Consider the following 16600-nt stretch of genomic DNA (forward strand, 5'->3'; position numbering starts at 1 on the left):
CTCTGCAGAGTCATTTACTTTTCTAGCTATTATGTGGTACCAAAGGTCAAAAGTGGCAAGGACCCTGGGTAAACTCCTTGCTCTCCTTCCGGTTGTTAATCCCTGCCAGAATTTCCATGACAGGCTGGCAAGACCATGGCCTGAAGTCTTGTTCAACATACCACAATACCGCACTAGAAAATCAGTTTGGGTTATATGTTAAAACCCTGAAACATAGAAGATCCAAATGGCCCAACAAGTCTGCATTGGCTCTTTCAATGAGCAAACCAGTTAGTCTCATTCTCCATTCTTTCCCCAGGGTGCTGGGGGGGGGGGGGGGGGGTCCATCATTTCAGTTGTGCTGTCTCCATACAGTTTACTTTCTGAAGTTAAAGTCTAGAATTCTGCAAGTTGTTTCATCCTACTCTGGAAGAAAGGACTTGTTCATAGTGCCTTTCATCACTGTAGACAGAACGTGGCAGCAGCTACCTACTGCAGCCAACAAGACTCATTTGACAGCACTTTCCAAATCTGTGATTCTACCACCAAGAAGGACAAGTGCAACCGATCCTTGGGAACACCACCACCACCTGAAGGTTCCACTCCAAGCCACACTCCATTCTGATTTGGAAATATATCCTTCACTGTTGCTGCGTCAAAATTTTGGAACTCCTTCCCTGAGAGCACTATGGGCGGTTCTGCCTATGGAGTGCAGCAATTCAAGCTTGCAGCTCACTGCTACCTTCCCAAGGACAATTTAGGATGAGTAATGAAAGCTCACCTTGCCGGCGATGCCCACATCCTGTGAATGAATAAAATAAAGCAGCAATCAATTTACAGTGAAGGCCCCACAGCCATAAGGCACATGACTAAATGCTCTGTTCATGCTGTTTGGGGAACTCCCATCCTTTTGTTTTGTTTTTGGCCATGTTTCCTCTCTGCACTTCAGGCACTGCAAACCTTCCCTGGTCCTTCAGTAAAATGTCAGATTACATTAAATGCTCAAACCTATGGAGAACCTCACGACTATTTTCTCTGCTACGGTGACTGGTACATCATATTTTCAGGTGGGTTTTGGTTCCCTGTTTTCCTCTTTCTCTCTTTCCCCCCCCCCATATAATTTTTCATTTCATAAAGCCATTCAGAGGCAGTTATATCCGTGCAGAATTTGGTTTAAAAACGATCTTTTCCTTGCTATAGGTGTGGTGATTATTGATGATCATCCAGCAGTTTCTGCAGATGAGTCCATATCTCCCTTAAATGATGGCTTCACCCGTGTTCTTTCAAAGCGACAGAAGAGAATCCTGGACGATGAGCGGCGCAAAAAGGAAGAGCATCTACTGCAGGTAACTGCACTAAGGCAAACTCTCATTCGGAGAGGAGCCCGTGTTTAAAATAAATCTGGAGAACTGATGGTGAGCCGCCTCAATGATTTAGTGAGTAAATATGATGGAAGTCAGAGTAGTCTCGGTGCTGCAGGCAGGGTTATTGTAATCACCCTGCTTGTTACATGCTTGAGTCCACGTGGTGAAGAGAGTCATTCTGCAGAAGATGACTTGAGGACAAGGTCATGCTGAGTGAACAAAACTTTGGCAGATGGAATAGAATGTAGGAAAATGTGAAGTTATGTACTTTAGTAGGAAGAATAAAGGAGCTGAATATTATTTAAAATGGAGAAAGACTGCAGAAAGCTGCAGCACGGAGGGATTTGAGAGTCCTTGTGCATAAATCACAAAAAGCTAGCATGCAAATTCAGCAGGTAATTGAGAAGGCAAATTATATGCTGGTCTTTATTTCAATGGGAATTTCAATGGGACAGCCTGCTGAAACTATACACTGCACTATTAGACCCCACCTGGAATACTGTGACCAGTTTTGGTCCCCTGATCAAAGGAAATATAGATTGGTATTGAAGGTAGTCCAGAGAAGGTTCATGAGATTGATCCCAGGTATGGAGGGATTTTATTGTGGAGAGGTTGAGTAAATTATGCCTCTACTCATTGCAGTTTAGACAAACGAGAGGCAACATTATTGAGGCATGAAGGATTCTCGGGCTAGACAGGACTAATGTTTGGAGAGTGTTTCCTCTTGTGGGAAAGTCTAGGACTAGAGGGCATCATCTCCGAGTAAGGGGTCGCACATTTAAGATGGATGTGAAGGAATTTCTTCTGAGTAGTAAATCTGGAATTCTTCACCTCGGAGAGGTGTAGAGGTAGGTCATTCAGTATGTTCAAGGCCGAGTTAGATTTTTAATCAGCAAGGGAATCCATGGTTATGGGGATAACGCAAGAAAGTGGAGTTGAGGATTGTATCTGATCAAGGGGCTGATTTAGCACAGTGGGCTGGTTTGTGATACAGAACAAGGCCAGCAGTGCTGGTTCAATTCCCATACCAGCTGAGAATTCTGAATTCTCCCTCTGTGTACCCGAACAGGTGCCGGAATGTGGCGACTCGGGGGCTTTTCACAGTAACTTCATTGCAGTGTTAATGTAAGCCTACTTGTGAAAAGTATACTTTCTTATTTATTGAATGGTGGAGCAGACATAACCAGCCAAGTGGTTCTACTTCTGTGTCTTATGGTAATACTTTCCATGGGCTGTCAGTATTGGAACTCTTATGCTAAATAGATCAGAGCTTCAGAAAATGGCACAAAATCAGGGGGATATATCCTTGATGCATATCTGCAGAGTTTAAAGGCAGTTCTAATCGAGTGATCTCAATATTTGGAGCATGGGGCCTGCAACCGAGTGAGTCATGGCACATCTTGGTGTTCATTGACGTACTCTTTATTGTCACTGGTAGGCTTACATTAACACTGCAATGAAGTTACTGTGAAAAGTCCCTAGTCGCCACATTCCGGGGCCTGTTCGGGTACAAGAGAGAGAATTCAGAATGTCCAATTCATCTAACAGCACGTCTCTCAGTACTCGTGGGAGGAAATCAGAGCACCTGGAGGAAACCCAAGCAGACACGGGGAGAACGTGCAGACTCCACACAGACTGACCCAAGTGGGAATCGAACCTGGGACCATGGTGCTGTGATGCAATAGTGCTAACCACTGTGCTACCGTGCCGCCCATGGAGTTGGAAAGGCAAGAAATTTGCCAGGTTTTACTTGATGCTTCCTCATTGTACAGGGTGCCTGCAGAGGATAATCCAGTGATGCCTATGGCTGAAAGGGCTAGGAAGCTGTAGAGAAATTGAATACAGATACATTTTTCAAAAATAAATTGATATAGCTGCTCATTTTCCTCTCTCCCATTCTGGCTGAATGTGGCACTGATAGATGACTAGGGAGATGGGGAATAGATGCTGCTAGACCCTAAAACCGTGTGAGCAGAAGCCATTTGCTGTTTTCTCCCTCTGCTACGTGCGAGTGAGATGGAAGGTTGGGTTTGGGAGGTGGCCAGGCTCTAGGGTATACATGTGTTGGGTAGTATCTGGTATATGACTCTTATATGGCACAATGTACTTTTTCTTTCACCAGAAGGCTGTTAAAATCTGTGCAATGGATACTCTGCATCCCTCACTGCCTGGCTTCCCCAAAAAGCAATCGAAGAAGGTGACTCGCCCAAACATAGAGTCTGAAGATACCTGCAAGGGTCAAACTAATACAACTGACCTGGGAACACAGATTTGGAATAGTACGCATTCCGGTATGTCCCTCTGTAGTGCAAACAAGACGGTAACGTGCACGCACGGATGCAAAATTTTAAGATCAAATTTTTTTTACATCAAAATTACGCCCATGTGGAAGCCTGTAAGTGAGTGAACTCTGAAGAGGGAAGATACCATAAAATGGCAAGTTATTTACTAGTGCATAACACTTGTGCAATGTAATTAATTTCCATCGATAGAATCCCTCCAGTGCAGAAGGAGGCCATTCAACCCATTGAGTCTGCACCAACCCTCCTAAGGAGCACCGTACCTAGGCCCAATCTTCCACCCTATCTCCGTAACCCCACCTAACCTGCACACTTTGGACTGTGGGGAGGGAACCAGAGCAAACTCCACACCAGTCAGCCAAGGCTGGAATTGAATCTGGTCCTTGGCGCAATGAGGCAGCCGTGCGAACCACCGTGCTACAATTTTTCATTAAAATGTCTCGGGCACATTACCAGTCACTGTCCCACATGTGCCAAAAAGGTGCAGACAATAATTGATACAAATCAAGTTAAACAGCTGTAGGAGATCTCCAGAATCCTGCCTTTGTGGTTAGTTTGATGAGCCAGAGTTTCAGTTCCTCCTAATAATTGAAATGAATCTTGTTGGTAAATGAACGTGTGTGAATGGTAGATGATAAACTAGGTTTGATCATGATCGCCCGCCCCCCCAATCCAATAATCTTCAACATTTGTTGCCTCCACTCCAACTTGAATAATATTTGATTGCACGAATGTACATTCAGATGCATGCTGGGCAGCGAATCCAAGAAAGGTATAATTTTATTTTTATTAAATAAGGATCCTTGCAGCCTTTCTCCAGTTGGGTGTTTTAACCTTCCTGATCTTATTAAAGTCTCTGGAGCCAGTGGTTTACGGTGCAGGAGGAAACCCTTTGGCTGCATTTCCTGTCCTTGCAATACAATGTAAAACGCAATGCATTTGAAAGCAATTGGGAATTTAATTTTACTGGGAATCTAGACTGGGTGTTGCCTCTGATTCAGTGGGGAGTTTCCCAGTAGGATGGTTGTGGGCTGCAGCCCCATTCCACAAATTTTAGCACAAAATCTCTGCCTCCAGATTTGATGTTAAACCAAGGCCACGTAAACATCTCTATTTAAAGGCGTGATGATTAGTTTCCTCCCCAGCGTCTTGACAGATACTTATCCCTCAACCAAAATCACTAAAACAGATCAGCTAGTCTTCATCACGTTGCTGTTTGTGGAACTTGCTGTACACAAATTTAGCAGTTCCATTTCCTATGTTGCAAGAGTAGTTGAACTTCAAAAATAGCTTAATCGGCTGTGAAGCACTTTGGGATGTCCTGGGGACATGAAAGTGCTGTATAAATGCGAGCCCCTTTCTTTATAACAATCATATAATAATTTTTATTATTGTCACAAGTAGGCTTACATTAACACTGCAATGAAGTTACTGTGAAAATCCCCCAGTCGCCCCACACTCGCACCTATTTGGGTACCCAAAAGGGAGAATTCAGAATGTCCAATTCACCTAACAAGTGCGTCTTTTGGGATTTGTGGGAGGAAGCCGGAACACGCAGTGGAAACTCACACAGGCACTAGGAGAACATGCAGACAGTGACCCAAGTGGGAATCGAACCCAGGGCCCTGGCACTGTGAACCAATGGTGCTAACCACTGTGCTACCATGCCGCCCATAGTGGAGCATTGCCTGCACCCCAGTGGTAATCCAAGAAAGTTGGCAGGTACTGGAGACTTGATGCCAGTGGTTGCAGCTGACTCCCCATCTGAAAATGGAGTTCACTGCCAACAAATCCTCAATCCACCTGGAAGCTTCAATATTATCCTGATGATCAAGCCCACTGCAAGCAAAGGTGCATAAATGGGCGGCATGGTTAGCACTGCTTCCTCGCGGCGCCAAGGACCTGGGATCGATCCCGGCCCCGGGTCACTGTCCATGTGGAGTTTGCACATTCTCCCCGTGTCTGCGTGGATCTCACTGCAACAACCCAAAAAGATGTGCCCAAAAAGGGTAGGTGAATTGGCCACACTAAATTGCCCCTTAATTTGGGTACTCTAAATTTTCAAAAATATATATAAATATATAAAAAGGGTCCGCCCAGTATTTAAAAGGGGGATGGGGGAGGGCTTTGCTCTTGATACTGATTTTAACCACTTAAAAACAATTTTCACCCACAATCTTACAGTTGGCTCCCTGACTCCTCCAGCAACCTCCGGTCTGGATACTTGGATTAAACCTCTAAATGTCTTTGCAGAGGCAGCCAGTGCCGAGGTAAGAAATGTTCCATACACTTGCAGTGAGTGTGCTCCAGTTACTTTATTCTGACAGGATATTTCTGGAGTATTTCAGGTGTAATGTGTGGTTGCAAGCATGTTGCTGATTGTTCTTCAACTTGTGACACGGGTCAAGGTGGACAGTGAAGTACGAGCAATGGACAATCTCCTTCAAGATGTTTCAATGGAACTAGTTAGCATTTGCTTTGTTGTAGTTCAAGCTCTGTTGACGAGAAAATAACCATAGTGACACATCGGTGTCCTGGGGCAGGCTGCAATTGTTCCCCGAAGTTACAGGTTGTTTTCTCTTTGTTCAGGTAGATCCTGCCCCCCCCCCCACACACACACACACACACACACACTTCCCCAATTAAGCAAAGGTTTAAAAATGTTTCATTGTGCCTCTCAACAACACATGCAGTAGGAACCGCCATATAAAGCAGAATAAATCACATCTGTTTCTGTCTGCTCCGTTGTTCATTGTCTTGCACCTCACTCTGCCCACCCCCCTTCCCAAAGCTAATGGTGAATTGGTCAAACAAAATGCTGGAGATACTCAGTTGGTCCGGCAGCATCTGTGCAGCAAGCAGCAGTTAACTTTTCAGGTGGCTGGGGGAAAAGCTTGACGTAATAAGCTTTAACTGACAAAAGAGTTGATGGTGCAAAATGAAAGGGAATGGTAATGGGACAGTGAACGAGCAGCAGGTGTCTGTAGGAGGTGCCATTGCCAAATGGTGAACAACTGCCGTCCGAGAGCAGGAAAAAAAGGGAAGCAAGAAATCCAAGCCAGAAAAGATAAAGGAAATGGAGCTTTACGGTCTGAAATTGTTGAACTCCACAGACAACAACATTCTTTTGTCAGCAGATTGGAAGACCATGAGCTAATCCACTCCTCATCCAGTCCCAATAACCCTTTTCTATAGCACCTCCGTGGAAGTGGAGGAGGAGTAACATCTGTCCCTTTGCCATTTCCCTTCTCACCATTCTAAGCCCTAAAGCCTTGTTCCAGATGAAACAACAGCTTACTTGCACTTTCAATTTAGTACCCTGGGTGAGCGCAAACTTGTGACCTCGTGTTTCTCGTTCTCCACCTTCATCTCAAACTGACCTCTCTACTAGACCTCCAGCAGTGTCCCAATGAAGCCTCAGTGGATGCTTGAGGATTTGACTGGGCATTTTACAGCTTCTCAGACGGTGGTCTCTGCCTCAGTTTTGTTTCCTTTTTCTTTGCCCTTTTAGCTTTCACTCTCACTTTTCACTCTTTGCTTTCTGATGGTAACTGTTCTGAATGCTGCCTTTCGCACCACCTCCAGGCACATATTTTTGTCTCTTCACTTATCGTATTGCTACTCTCTTTTGGATTTGCATCACCAACCCTTTTGTCATTTAATCTCTCCTGTCTCCCACTTCTCCCTTTACTTACTTAAATTTGCCCACTTTTGGTGAACAGTCATCAGACTGAAACATTAACTCTGTTTCTCTCTCCACAGGTGCTGAGTATTTCCAGCATTTTCTGTTTATATTTTGGAGTTGTGGCATCCGCAGTTTTTTTGCTTATACTGTATTTTGTATCCGTGAAGGAAATTGGCTAGTCTTGGCTGAGGTGTGCTTCAATTGAGCCTGTAACCTCTGGCTACAGAGAGAGGCTTCTTGGCCGTTCATTCAGTGACCAATGTTTAAAAAGTTGATGTGTTTGGATGTTATGGAGACAAGTTGAGATTTCATCCGCCACCTCCCTTCTCTTTTCCCTCTTGCCTCGCTCCTCCCTCTCCCGTTCCCCTTTTCTCAAGGTTTGATCGCCTGCTGATGCTCGCTGTGTAAGCTCACACACGCAGAATGGTCACTTGAGCCAAGTATTAAAGAGCCACTCACATCCCTGGAATGATATTCCCACAAGGACCTGACATATTCAGGAAGGGAGGGAAGGTTGGTTTACTTTAGAAAAACTACTCCTGTCAAGTAGGAGTAAAACTACTGGCTGTGATTTCCAGTTGCTTGGGAAAACGTTAATGCTTTACATTTCAGAAGGACAGCGTAGTTTATGTATTTTGATTTTAAACTACAGCGTGTATGTCTCTGCCCTTTGTTTCAAGGCCAGCCAAACTGACAGTGGGGTGGATTTGAGCAGCGACTGTCAGGTCTCATCAACCAGTTCCTCGCAGCGTAGCTCTCCAGCCAGCAGCCTGAAAACAGAAACCGGGGAGCGTGTCGGGCTGATTAACCGGATCAGCACAAAAGTGGTCGAGATTCGATCGGCAGAAAACCAGCTCCCAGAACCTAAAGAGCAGAGACAGAGATCTGCTAGGCCAGGAGGACTGAAAGAAAATAAGGTATACCACTTACTGTCATGATGTAGCCTCTGTAACCACCTTGGCAGCCACGCAAGCCACTCTGATGCATGTATTTCACCGATTACGAGTCACCTGGTAGTGCCCGAGCTATCTCTCCCTACCTGCCCCTCAATCCCTATCCTCAGTAGCCATTCTTCGCTTGTGATCCTAAACAGCGAGCTTCAGCAGGCGAATTGCTTCGAACAGCGAACCTCAGCCATTCTGATGCTGTTCCCAATAGTCTGAGTGTGTGCACGTACTGTTTACTTTCTAGATGGGTTCTTTATTCTTGTGCTGCCCTGCTTCTCTCCTGCCAAGCATAGTGGAAGGGGTACCACAGTTAGTTGCTGAGCCACTAACACTTCTTGCCTTCATTTAAGATCACATTATGGCCTTGACTCTCCTATCTTATAACTTCTCTCAGCCCTCCCAGTATTCTCCATTCTCTGACCTCTTCTGTGCCTGCATCACCTCCCTCCGCATTCAGTCACCTCCCTCCGCATTCAGTCACCTCCCGCCGCATTCAGTCACCTCCCGCCGCATTCAGTCACCTCCCGCCGCATTCAGTCGCCTCCCGCCGCATTCAGTCGCCTCCCGCCGCATTCAGTCGCCTCCCGCCGCATTCAGTTGCCTCCCGCCGCATTCAGTTGCCTCCCGCCGCATTCAGTTGCCTCCCGCCGCATTCAGTCGCCTCCCGCCGCATTCAGTCGCCTCCCGCCGCATTCAGTCGCCTCCCGCCGCATTCAGTCGCCTCCCGCCGCATTCAGTCGCCTCCCGCCGCATTCAGTCGCCTCCCGCCGCATTCAGTCGCCTCCCGCCGCATTCAGTCGCCTCCCGCCGCATTCAGTCGCCTCCCGCCGCATTCAGTCGCCTCCCGCCGCATTCAGTCGCCTCCCGCCGCATTCAGGGGCCTCCCGCCGCATTCAGGGGCCTCCCGCCGCATTCAGTCGCCTCCCGCCGCATTCAGTCGCCTCCCGCCGCATTCAGTCGCCTCCCGCCGCATTCAGTCGCCTCCCGCCGCATTCAGTCGCCTCCCGCCGCATTCAGTCGCCTCCCGCCGCATTCAGTCGCCTCCCGCCGCATTCAGTCGCCTCCCGCCGCATTCAGTCGCCTCCCGCCGCATTCAGTCGCCTCCCGCCGCATTCAGTCGCCTCCCGCCGCATTCAGTCGCCTCCCGCCGCATTCAGTCGCCTCCCGCCGCATTCAGTCGCCTCCCGCCGCATTCAGTCGCCTCCCGCCGCATTCAGTCGCCTCCCGCCGCATTCAGTCGCCTCCCGCCGCATTCAGTCGCCTCCCGCCGCATTCAGTCGCCTCCCGCCGCATTCAGTCGCCTCCCGCCGCATTCAGTCGCCTCCCGCCGCATTCAGTCGCCTCCCGCCGCATTCAGTCGCCTCCCGCCGCATTCAGTCGCCTCCCGCCGCATTCAGTCGCCTCCCGCCGCATTCAGTCGCCTCCCGCCGCATTCAGTCGCCTCCCGCCGCATTCAGTCGCCTCCCGCCGCATTCAGTCGCCTCCCGCCGCATTCAGTCGCCTCCCGCCGCATTCAGTCGCCTCCCGCCGCATTCAGTCGCCTCCCGCCGCATTCAGTCGCCTCCCGCCGCATTCAGTCGCCTCCCGCCGCATTCAGTCGCCTCCCGCCGCATTCAGTCGCCTCCCGCCGCATTCAGTCGCCTCCCGCCGCATTCAGTCGCCTCCCGCCGCATTCAGTCGCCTCCCGCCGCATTCAGTCGCCTCCCGCCGCATTCAGTCGCCTCCCGCCGCATTCAGTCGCCTCCCGCCGCATTCAGTCGCCTCCCGCCGCATTCAGTCGCCTCCCGCCGCATTCAGTCGCCTCCCGCCGCATTCAGTCGCCTCCCGCCGCATTCAGTCGCCTCCCGCCGCATTCAGTCGCCTCCCGCCGCATTCAGTCGCCTCCCGCCGCATTCAGTCGCCTCCCGCCGCATTCAGTCGCCTCCCGCCGCATTCAGTCGCCTCCCGCCGCATTCAGTCGCCTCCCGCCGCATTCAGTCCCCTCCCGCCGCATTCAGTCGCCTCCCGCCGCATTCAGTCGCCTCCCGCCGCATTCAGTCGCCTCCCGCCGCATTCAGTCGCCTCCCGCCGCATTCAGTCCCCTCCCGCCGCATTCAGTCCCCTCCCGCCGCATTCAGTCCCCTCCCGCCGCATTCAGTCCCCTCCCGCCGCATTCAGTCGCCTCCCGCCGCATTCAGTCGCCTCCCGCCGCATTCAGTCGCCTCCCGCCGCATTCAGTCGCCTCCCGCCGCATTCAGTCGCCTCCCGCCGCATTCAGTCGCCTCCCGCCGCATTCAGTCGCCTCCCGCCGCATTCAGTCGCCTCCCGCCGCATTCAGTCGCCTCCCGCCGCATTCAGTCGCCTCCCGCCGCATTCAGTCGCCTCCCGCCGCATTCAGTCGCCTCCCGCCGCATTCAGTCGCCTCCCGCCGCATTCAGTCCCCTCCCGCCGCATTCAGTCCCCTCCCGCCGCATTCAGTCCCCTCCCGCCGCATTCAGTCCCCTCCCGCCGCATTCAGTCCCCTCCCGCCGCATTCAGTCCCCTCCCGCCGCATTCAGTCCCCTCCCGCCGCATTCAGTCCCCTCCCGCCGCATTCAGTCCCCTCCCGCCGCATTCAGTCCCCTCCCGCCGCATTCAGTCCCCTCCCGCCGCATTCAGTCCCCTCCCGCCGCATTCAGTCCCCTCCCGCCGCATTCAGTCCCCTCCCGCCGCATTCAGTCCCCTCCCGCCGCATTCAGTCCCCTCCCGCCGCATTCAGTCCCCTCCCGCCGCATTCAGTCCCCTCCCGCCGCATTCAGTCGCCTCCCGCCGCATTCAGTCCCCTCCCGCCGCATTCAGCCCCCTCCCGCCGCATTCAGTCCCCTCCCGCCGCATTCAGTCGCCTCCCGCCGCATTCAGTCCCCTCCCGCCGCATTCAGTCCCCTCCCGCCGCATTCAGTCCCCTCCCGCCGCATTCAGTCCCCTCCCGCCGCATTCAGTCCCCTCCCGCCGCATTCAGTCCCCTCCCGCCGCATTCAGTCCCCTCCCGCCGCATTCAGTCCCCTCCCGCCGCATTCAGTCCCCTCCCGCCGCATTCAGTCCCCTCCCGCCGCATTCAGTCCCCTCCCGCCGCATTCAGTCCCCTCCCGCCGCATTCAGTCCCCTCCCGCCGCATTCAGTCCCCTCCCGCCGCATTCAGTCCCCTCCCGCCGCATTCAGTCCCCTCCCGCCGCATTCAGTCCCCTCCCGCCGCATTCAGTCCCCTCCCGCCGCATTCAGTCCCCTCCCGCCGCATTCAGTCCCCTCCCGCCGCATTCAGTCCCCTCCCGCCGCATTCAGTCCCCTCCCGCCGCATTCAGTCCCCTCCCGCCGCATTCAGTCCCCTCCCGCCGCATTCAGTCCCCTCCCGCCGCATTCAGTCCCCTCCCGCCGCATTCAGTCCCCTCCCGCCGCATTCAGTCCCCTCCCGCCGCATTCAGTCCCCTCCCGCCGCATTCAGTCCCCTCCCGCCGCATTCAGTCCCCTCCCGCCGCATTCAGTCCCCTCCCGCCGCATTCAGTCCCCTCCCGCCGCATTCAGTCCCCTCCCGCCGCATTCAGTCCCCTCCCGCCGCATTCAGTCCCCTCCCGCCGCATTGCCAGCCATGTCCTTCCGCTGCCAGAGTTCCATGCATTGGGGTTCTCTTCTCCCCCCGAAGCCATCGTTCTCTTCAAAATCCACCTCTTTTGAAAAGGTTTTGATCATAATCCCCTGACTTCCTGTAACTACAGTTCAATCGATGTCCACTTCTCCAGGTGATGTCTCTTCTGTGAAATAACTCGGGGCAATTTTCTACATTTAAAGGTAATCTTAAGTGAGCTTGGAACTGGATGAACTCCTTTACTCTGTGGTGAATGGCAGAGCAGTTAATAAAGACAAATGATGCTGGAGCGCAAATTCTAGATATGTGTTTATGATGGTTCTAAGCAACGGGGGTGATTTATCACCGGTGAAGGAAGAACAGCCATTGTAATGAAAGTGTGTCTCAAGGAGAAACAGTGGACAAATTGTTTTTGTTAATTTAAATCCGTGTTCCATGTATTGATTGATTTGGGCTTAGTAGTGGGTTTCAGTTATGCCCCATTAGAGTTTTTAATACTTTGGGAATTTTGTGGGTGGATGTGGTTTAGGTCTGGACTGTGATGAGGTTACAAGAGTGAGACAAACTTTGCTGTGTTCAGACGTTGACCCCCTCCCACCTTGAGCTTGATGTTTCTTTCTCGGCAAATTGAAAAGGAGCATGCTGTAGAAATGATGGTTCAAATCTTCACAGCAACAAATGATCAATTTCAAGCCCACCCATAAATAGTCTAATGGCCTTGAGCATGTTCCTGCTAACCACTTCTGACAAGTAGATTTCAAATGCAGCTTTTTGTGGCTTAGAGGTGGATATTGATGGTAATGCTTTGCTGTCGCTCACAGCCCTGCTGGTGAAGCCCATCTGTGCATCGGTGCATTTTATGTTCCACACTGAGTTGGCCAGATGCCCGAAGCTGAAGTACAGCTGACTCTGTCTATCAAGGTACATAATCATATGACCAGTCTAACAACAAAATACTGTTGAGTGGTGGAGTACTGTGATGCAGCTAATGAGCTTTCAGGATTAGGGAATACGTTTTCTCATTTGGCTAAGTCTTCAGACGGATAATGGAATGAGAGGTGCATCCAGCTGATGCCTGCTGTGATTGGATTTTTATTTTCTCCTTTCAGCATTCTCCCCTCTGCTCCTGTGGGTCCTTAACTCGTACGTCCCCGGTATCCTGCACAATAACCGGTCTTGATCCGAGTACACTGCAGGCAGGAGTTTGTCATGTTGGTGAGGTAAAACATGCTCCCAGCTACCCTCCATTTTCTGTGCATATGACACTCTCTTTACCACAGTGGATGTGCTGGCAGATCTTTCTCTTCCTAGCTAGCCCAGATGTCCCTGGTGCAGGCTGTTGCACATTACTAATACTACTACGGAAGTGGGAACCATGTCGACCAAGCTGTTTTCTGTCAGGGACACAATACATGTGACCAAGCTCTGGCAATCTCCACCACAGGCACTCTCCACCTACATTGAACATGGCTTCCAAAAGAACCAGAAGACGGGTATAGTGCGACTGAACCTCGCAGCTGCCTCCGATACAGTTTGGCCCACTGCCATGCTCCTAAAGCTGTCCAGAATGCCTCCAACCTGGGTTGGGAAAACTGCTGAAAACACTCCTTCACAACAACCGTCAGAGTCCACCTTGGGCAAGGTGGAAGTGCATGGATAAAAGGGGCCAACGGACTGCCACAGGGGTCAGTGCTCACCCCAATGCCATTCAGCATGTATACAAATGACCTGCCAAAAATAGCATCTCACATTTATCTGCACTGATGGCACCTGTTGTGTCACCTGAGCTTTCATCCTTCTGTACAGTTCCTTAGCAAAGATGTTATACAGATGGCAGAATAGTGCCTCGTGTTAAATCGGTCTGCATCCACATTGGTGTATTCCACCTCCACAATGCCAGTGTCAGAATCACAGAAAAATACATTGCAGAAAAGGCCCTTTGGCCCAACAAGTCTGCACCATCACATGGCAGGCACCTGATCTGCCAATCCTCATCCCATTAGCCAGCACTTGGCCCATAGCCTCAAATATTGAGATGTGCCAAGTGCTCATCTAAGTATTATACAAATGGTGTGTCAAATGCCTATTTATATGGATTGGCAGAGACTAATGATCCTATCTCTGCATACTTGGGAGTGACTCTCGATAAGACTCTCCTTCTGGGAAAATTGGAAGAAAACATCAGCAAAAGGCCAAACCAGAAACTGAAACGATGAGCCAAAGGGCCTTTTGCGTGCTGACCTCTAACTTACTAACTTGTTGGATCTACATGGGGTGCTGCTGCCACAACACTCCAGACCTTTGCACTTGTCCCACCATACTCCACAGCAGAGTTCTGTGCACCTGTTCAGTTACATATCTTGTCACTCAAATTGACTGCAACAATGCACATCATTACCAGAACACATTGCTCAGGACCCCACCTTTGTCTTCCTTCCTGGCAAACATCGCTCCGCTACACATTCACAAATTGATGAAAATGCAAACTGGCTGAAACTATCCATGTTGCACTTAACTTCCATTCCACGGTGGTCTTTTCAACCCACCTTGGCATGCCTTCTATCTTGGCACCCCGCGTGAAACATCCTGCCTGAGCAAAATCTACCTGCAAATGTTCTCTTAATCAAGAAATAGAACACATGGGAAGTCATGAATGAGTTCTTGTGACAAACCCCACCTATGAAATGTCAGGTTTTGAACTCCCAAAACAACAATGGTTGTTGTTAAGTAGGTTCAGGACAGGCCAGGGTCCATCTGCAGCAAGCCTTCACCGCTGGTTTATATGCACTGCATATAAACAATGTTGCACATTACTGAGGACTGGCCACTCTATAGATTAAGTAGCAGACTAATGACCTTAAACTCAGCAAATGAGGAGGAGGCTGTCGCTCCGCTTTGGGGATTTTCATCCACTCAATACATTAATTGCATATTGAAGTCATCAGCTTCAATATGTGTGTTATCCACTTCAGAATGTAAAATGTTACCCGAGTCTTTAAATGGACACACTGATATATAGAATCATTGGTAACAGCACCAGCGCCTGTCGTGTTGATGCCTGTTCTCTGCCCAAGTCATTCACCTTGTGTCTCTTCCCTGTAGCCCTGGAAGTTGTTCCCTTCAGATTTAAAAAAAACAATTCTGTTTTGAAAGTCACAATTGAATCTGCCTCCACTACATTTTTTCAGGCAGTGCATTCCAGATCCTAACCACACTCTTGAGTTTTTTTTAAAAAAAGTTTCCCTCCTGTTGCTGTTCCTATTTTTGCCAGTCATCTTTAAATCTGCCTCATCTGATTCTTGACCCCCACCCCCTTCCGCCAATGAGATGAGTTTCACCCCATCTACTCTGTCCAGACCACTTTGTGAACCTCTGTCAAATCTCCTCAAGGAAACAATCCCATCTTCAATCTAGCCACATAAGAAAGTTCCTCATCCTGAGAGCTATTCCTGTAAATCTGCATCATCCATCGTGCCTTTCTAAAGTGTGGCGCCCAAAACTAGAGACACTACTCCAGTTGATGGCCAAACGGAACCAGTGTTTCATCCAAGTTTATCATAACTTCTTTGCTTTTATACTCGAAGCCCCTATTATTGAAGCCCAGAATCCCATATCCTTTATTTACCATGTTCCCCGCCTGCCCTGCCAATGTCGTGGGTGCATCTGCTCCTGCACCCCTTTAGAGAGAATTGTATCTTTTATATTCCCCCTCTCCATTCTTTCTATCAAAATGGACCACTTCACACTTCTCCAGATTAAATTTCATCTGCCAGTTCACTCATTCTACCAATTTGTCTATATTACATTTAACACCATCAAAGAACAGTGCAGCGCAGGAACAGACCTTTCAGCCCTCCAGGGCTGTGCCGAACATGATGTCTTTAGAAACTAAAACCTTGTGTACTTCTGGAGAACGTAATCCTCTATGGTAGCCCAAGTGGATAGCACTGTGACTTCGCAGCGCCAGGGTCCCCGGTTCGATTCCTGGCTTGGGTCACTGTGCGGAGTCTGCACGTTCTCCCCGTGTCTGCGTGGGTTTCCTCCGGGTGCTCCGGTTTCCTCCCACAGTCCAAAGATGTGCAGGTTAGGTGAATTGGCCATGATAAATTACCCTTGGTGACCAAAATGGTTAAGGACGGGTTATTGGGTTACGGGGATAGGGTGGAAGTGAGGGCTTAAGTGGGTCGGTGCAGACTCGATGGGCCAAATGGCCTCCTTCTGCACTGTATGTTCTATGTTCCCATCCTATTCATGTACTCGTCGAGATGCCTCTTAACTCCACTATTGTAGCTGCTTCCACCAACTCTCCTGGCAACGCGTTCCAGGCATTCACCACCCTCTTGTGTTTTAAAAAAAAACTTGCCTCACACATCTACAGTTTCCCATTCGCATCTTAACCACTCGCACCTTAAACCTATGTCCGCTAGTAATTGACTTTACCACCCTGGAAAAAGGCTTCTCACTATCCACTCTGTCCATACCCCTGTCACCCCTCAACCTATGTCATTCCAGTGAAAACAATTTTGAGTATGTTCAACCTCTCCTAATACCCTCCAGGCAACATCCTGGTAAACGTCTTCTGTACTCTCTCCAAAGCATCTATACATCCTTCCAGTAATGTGGCAACCAGAATAGTGTGCAGTATTCCAAATGTGGCCGAACTAAGGTTTTGTACAGCTGCAACATGACTTGCCAATTTTTATACGCAATGCTCTGACCGATGAAGG

General features: G+C 49.9%; 1 protein-coding gene across 9 annotated transcripts in view; it reads left to right on the forward strand.

The window, feature by feature from the left end:
- Positions 1-16600, forward strand: part of LOC119975963 (protein PRRC2A-like) — a 142260-nt gene that overhangs the window by 93107 nt on the left and 32553 nt on the right. For 8 of the 9 annotated variants that reach the window (XM_038815948.1, XM_038815953.1, XM_038815945.1 and 5 more), the window contains 4 exons: positions 1180-1325; positions 3466-3634; positions 5828-5913; positions 8009-8245. In XM_038815948.1, coding sequence (XP_038671876.1) covers positions 1180-1325; positions 3466-3634; positions 5828-5913; positions 8009-8245 — 638 coding nt within the window. The remainder of the gene's footprint in view (positions 1-1179; positions 1326-3465; positions 3635-5827; positions 5914-8008; positions 8246-16600) is intronic. The other variant, XM_038815955.1, reaches the window with a different exon arrangement.

This window comes from Scyliorhinus canicula, chromosome 13, assembly GCF_902713615.1.
Source record: "Scyliorhinus canicula chromosome 13, sScyCan1.1, whole genome shotgun sequence".
Lineage (NCBI taxonomy): Eukaryota > Metazoa > Chordata > Chondrichthyes > Carcharhiniformes > Scyliorhinidae > Scyliorhinus > Scyliorhinus canicula.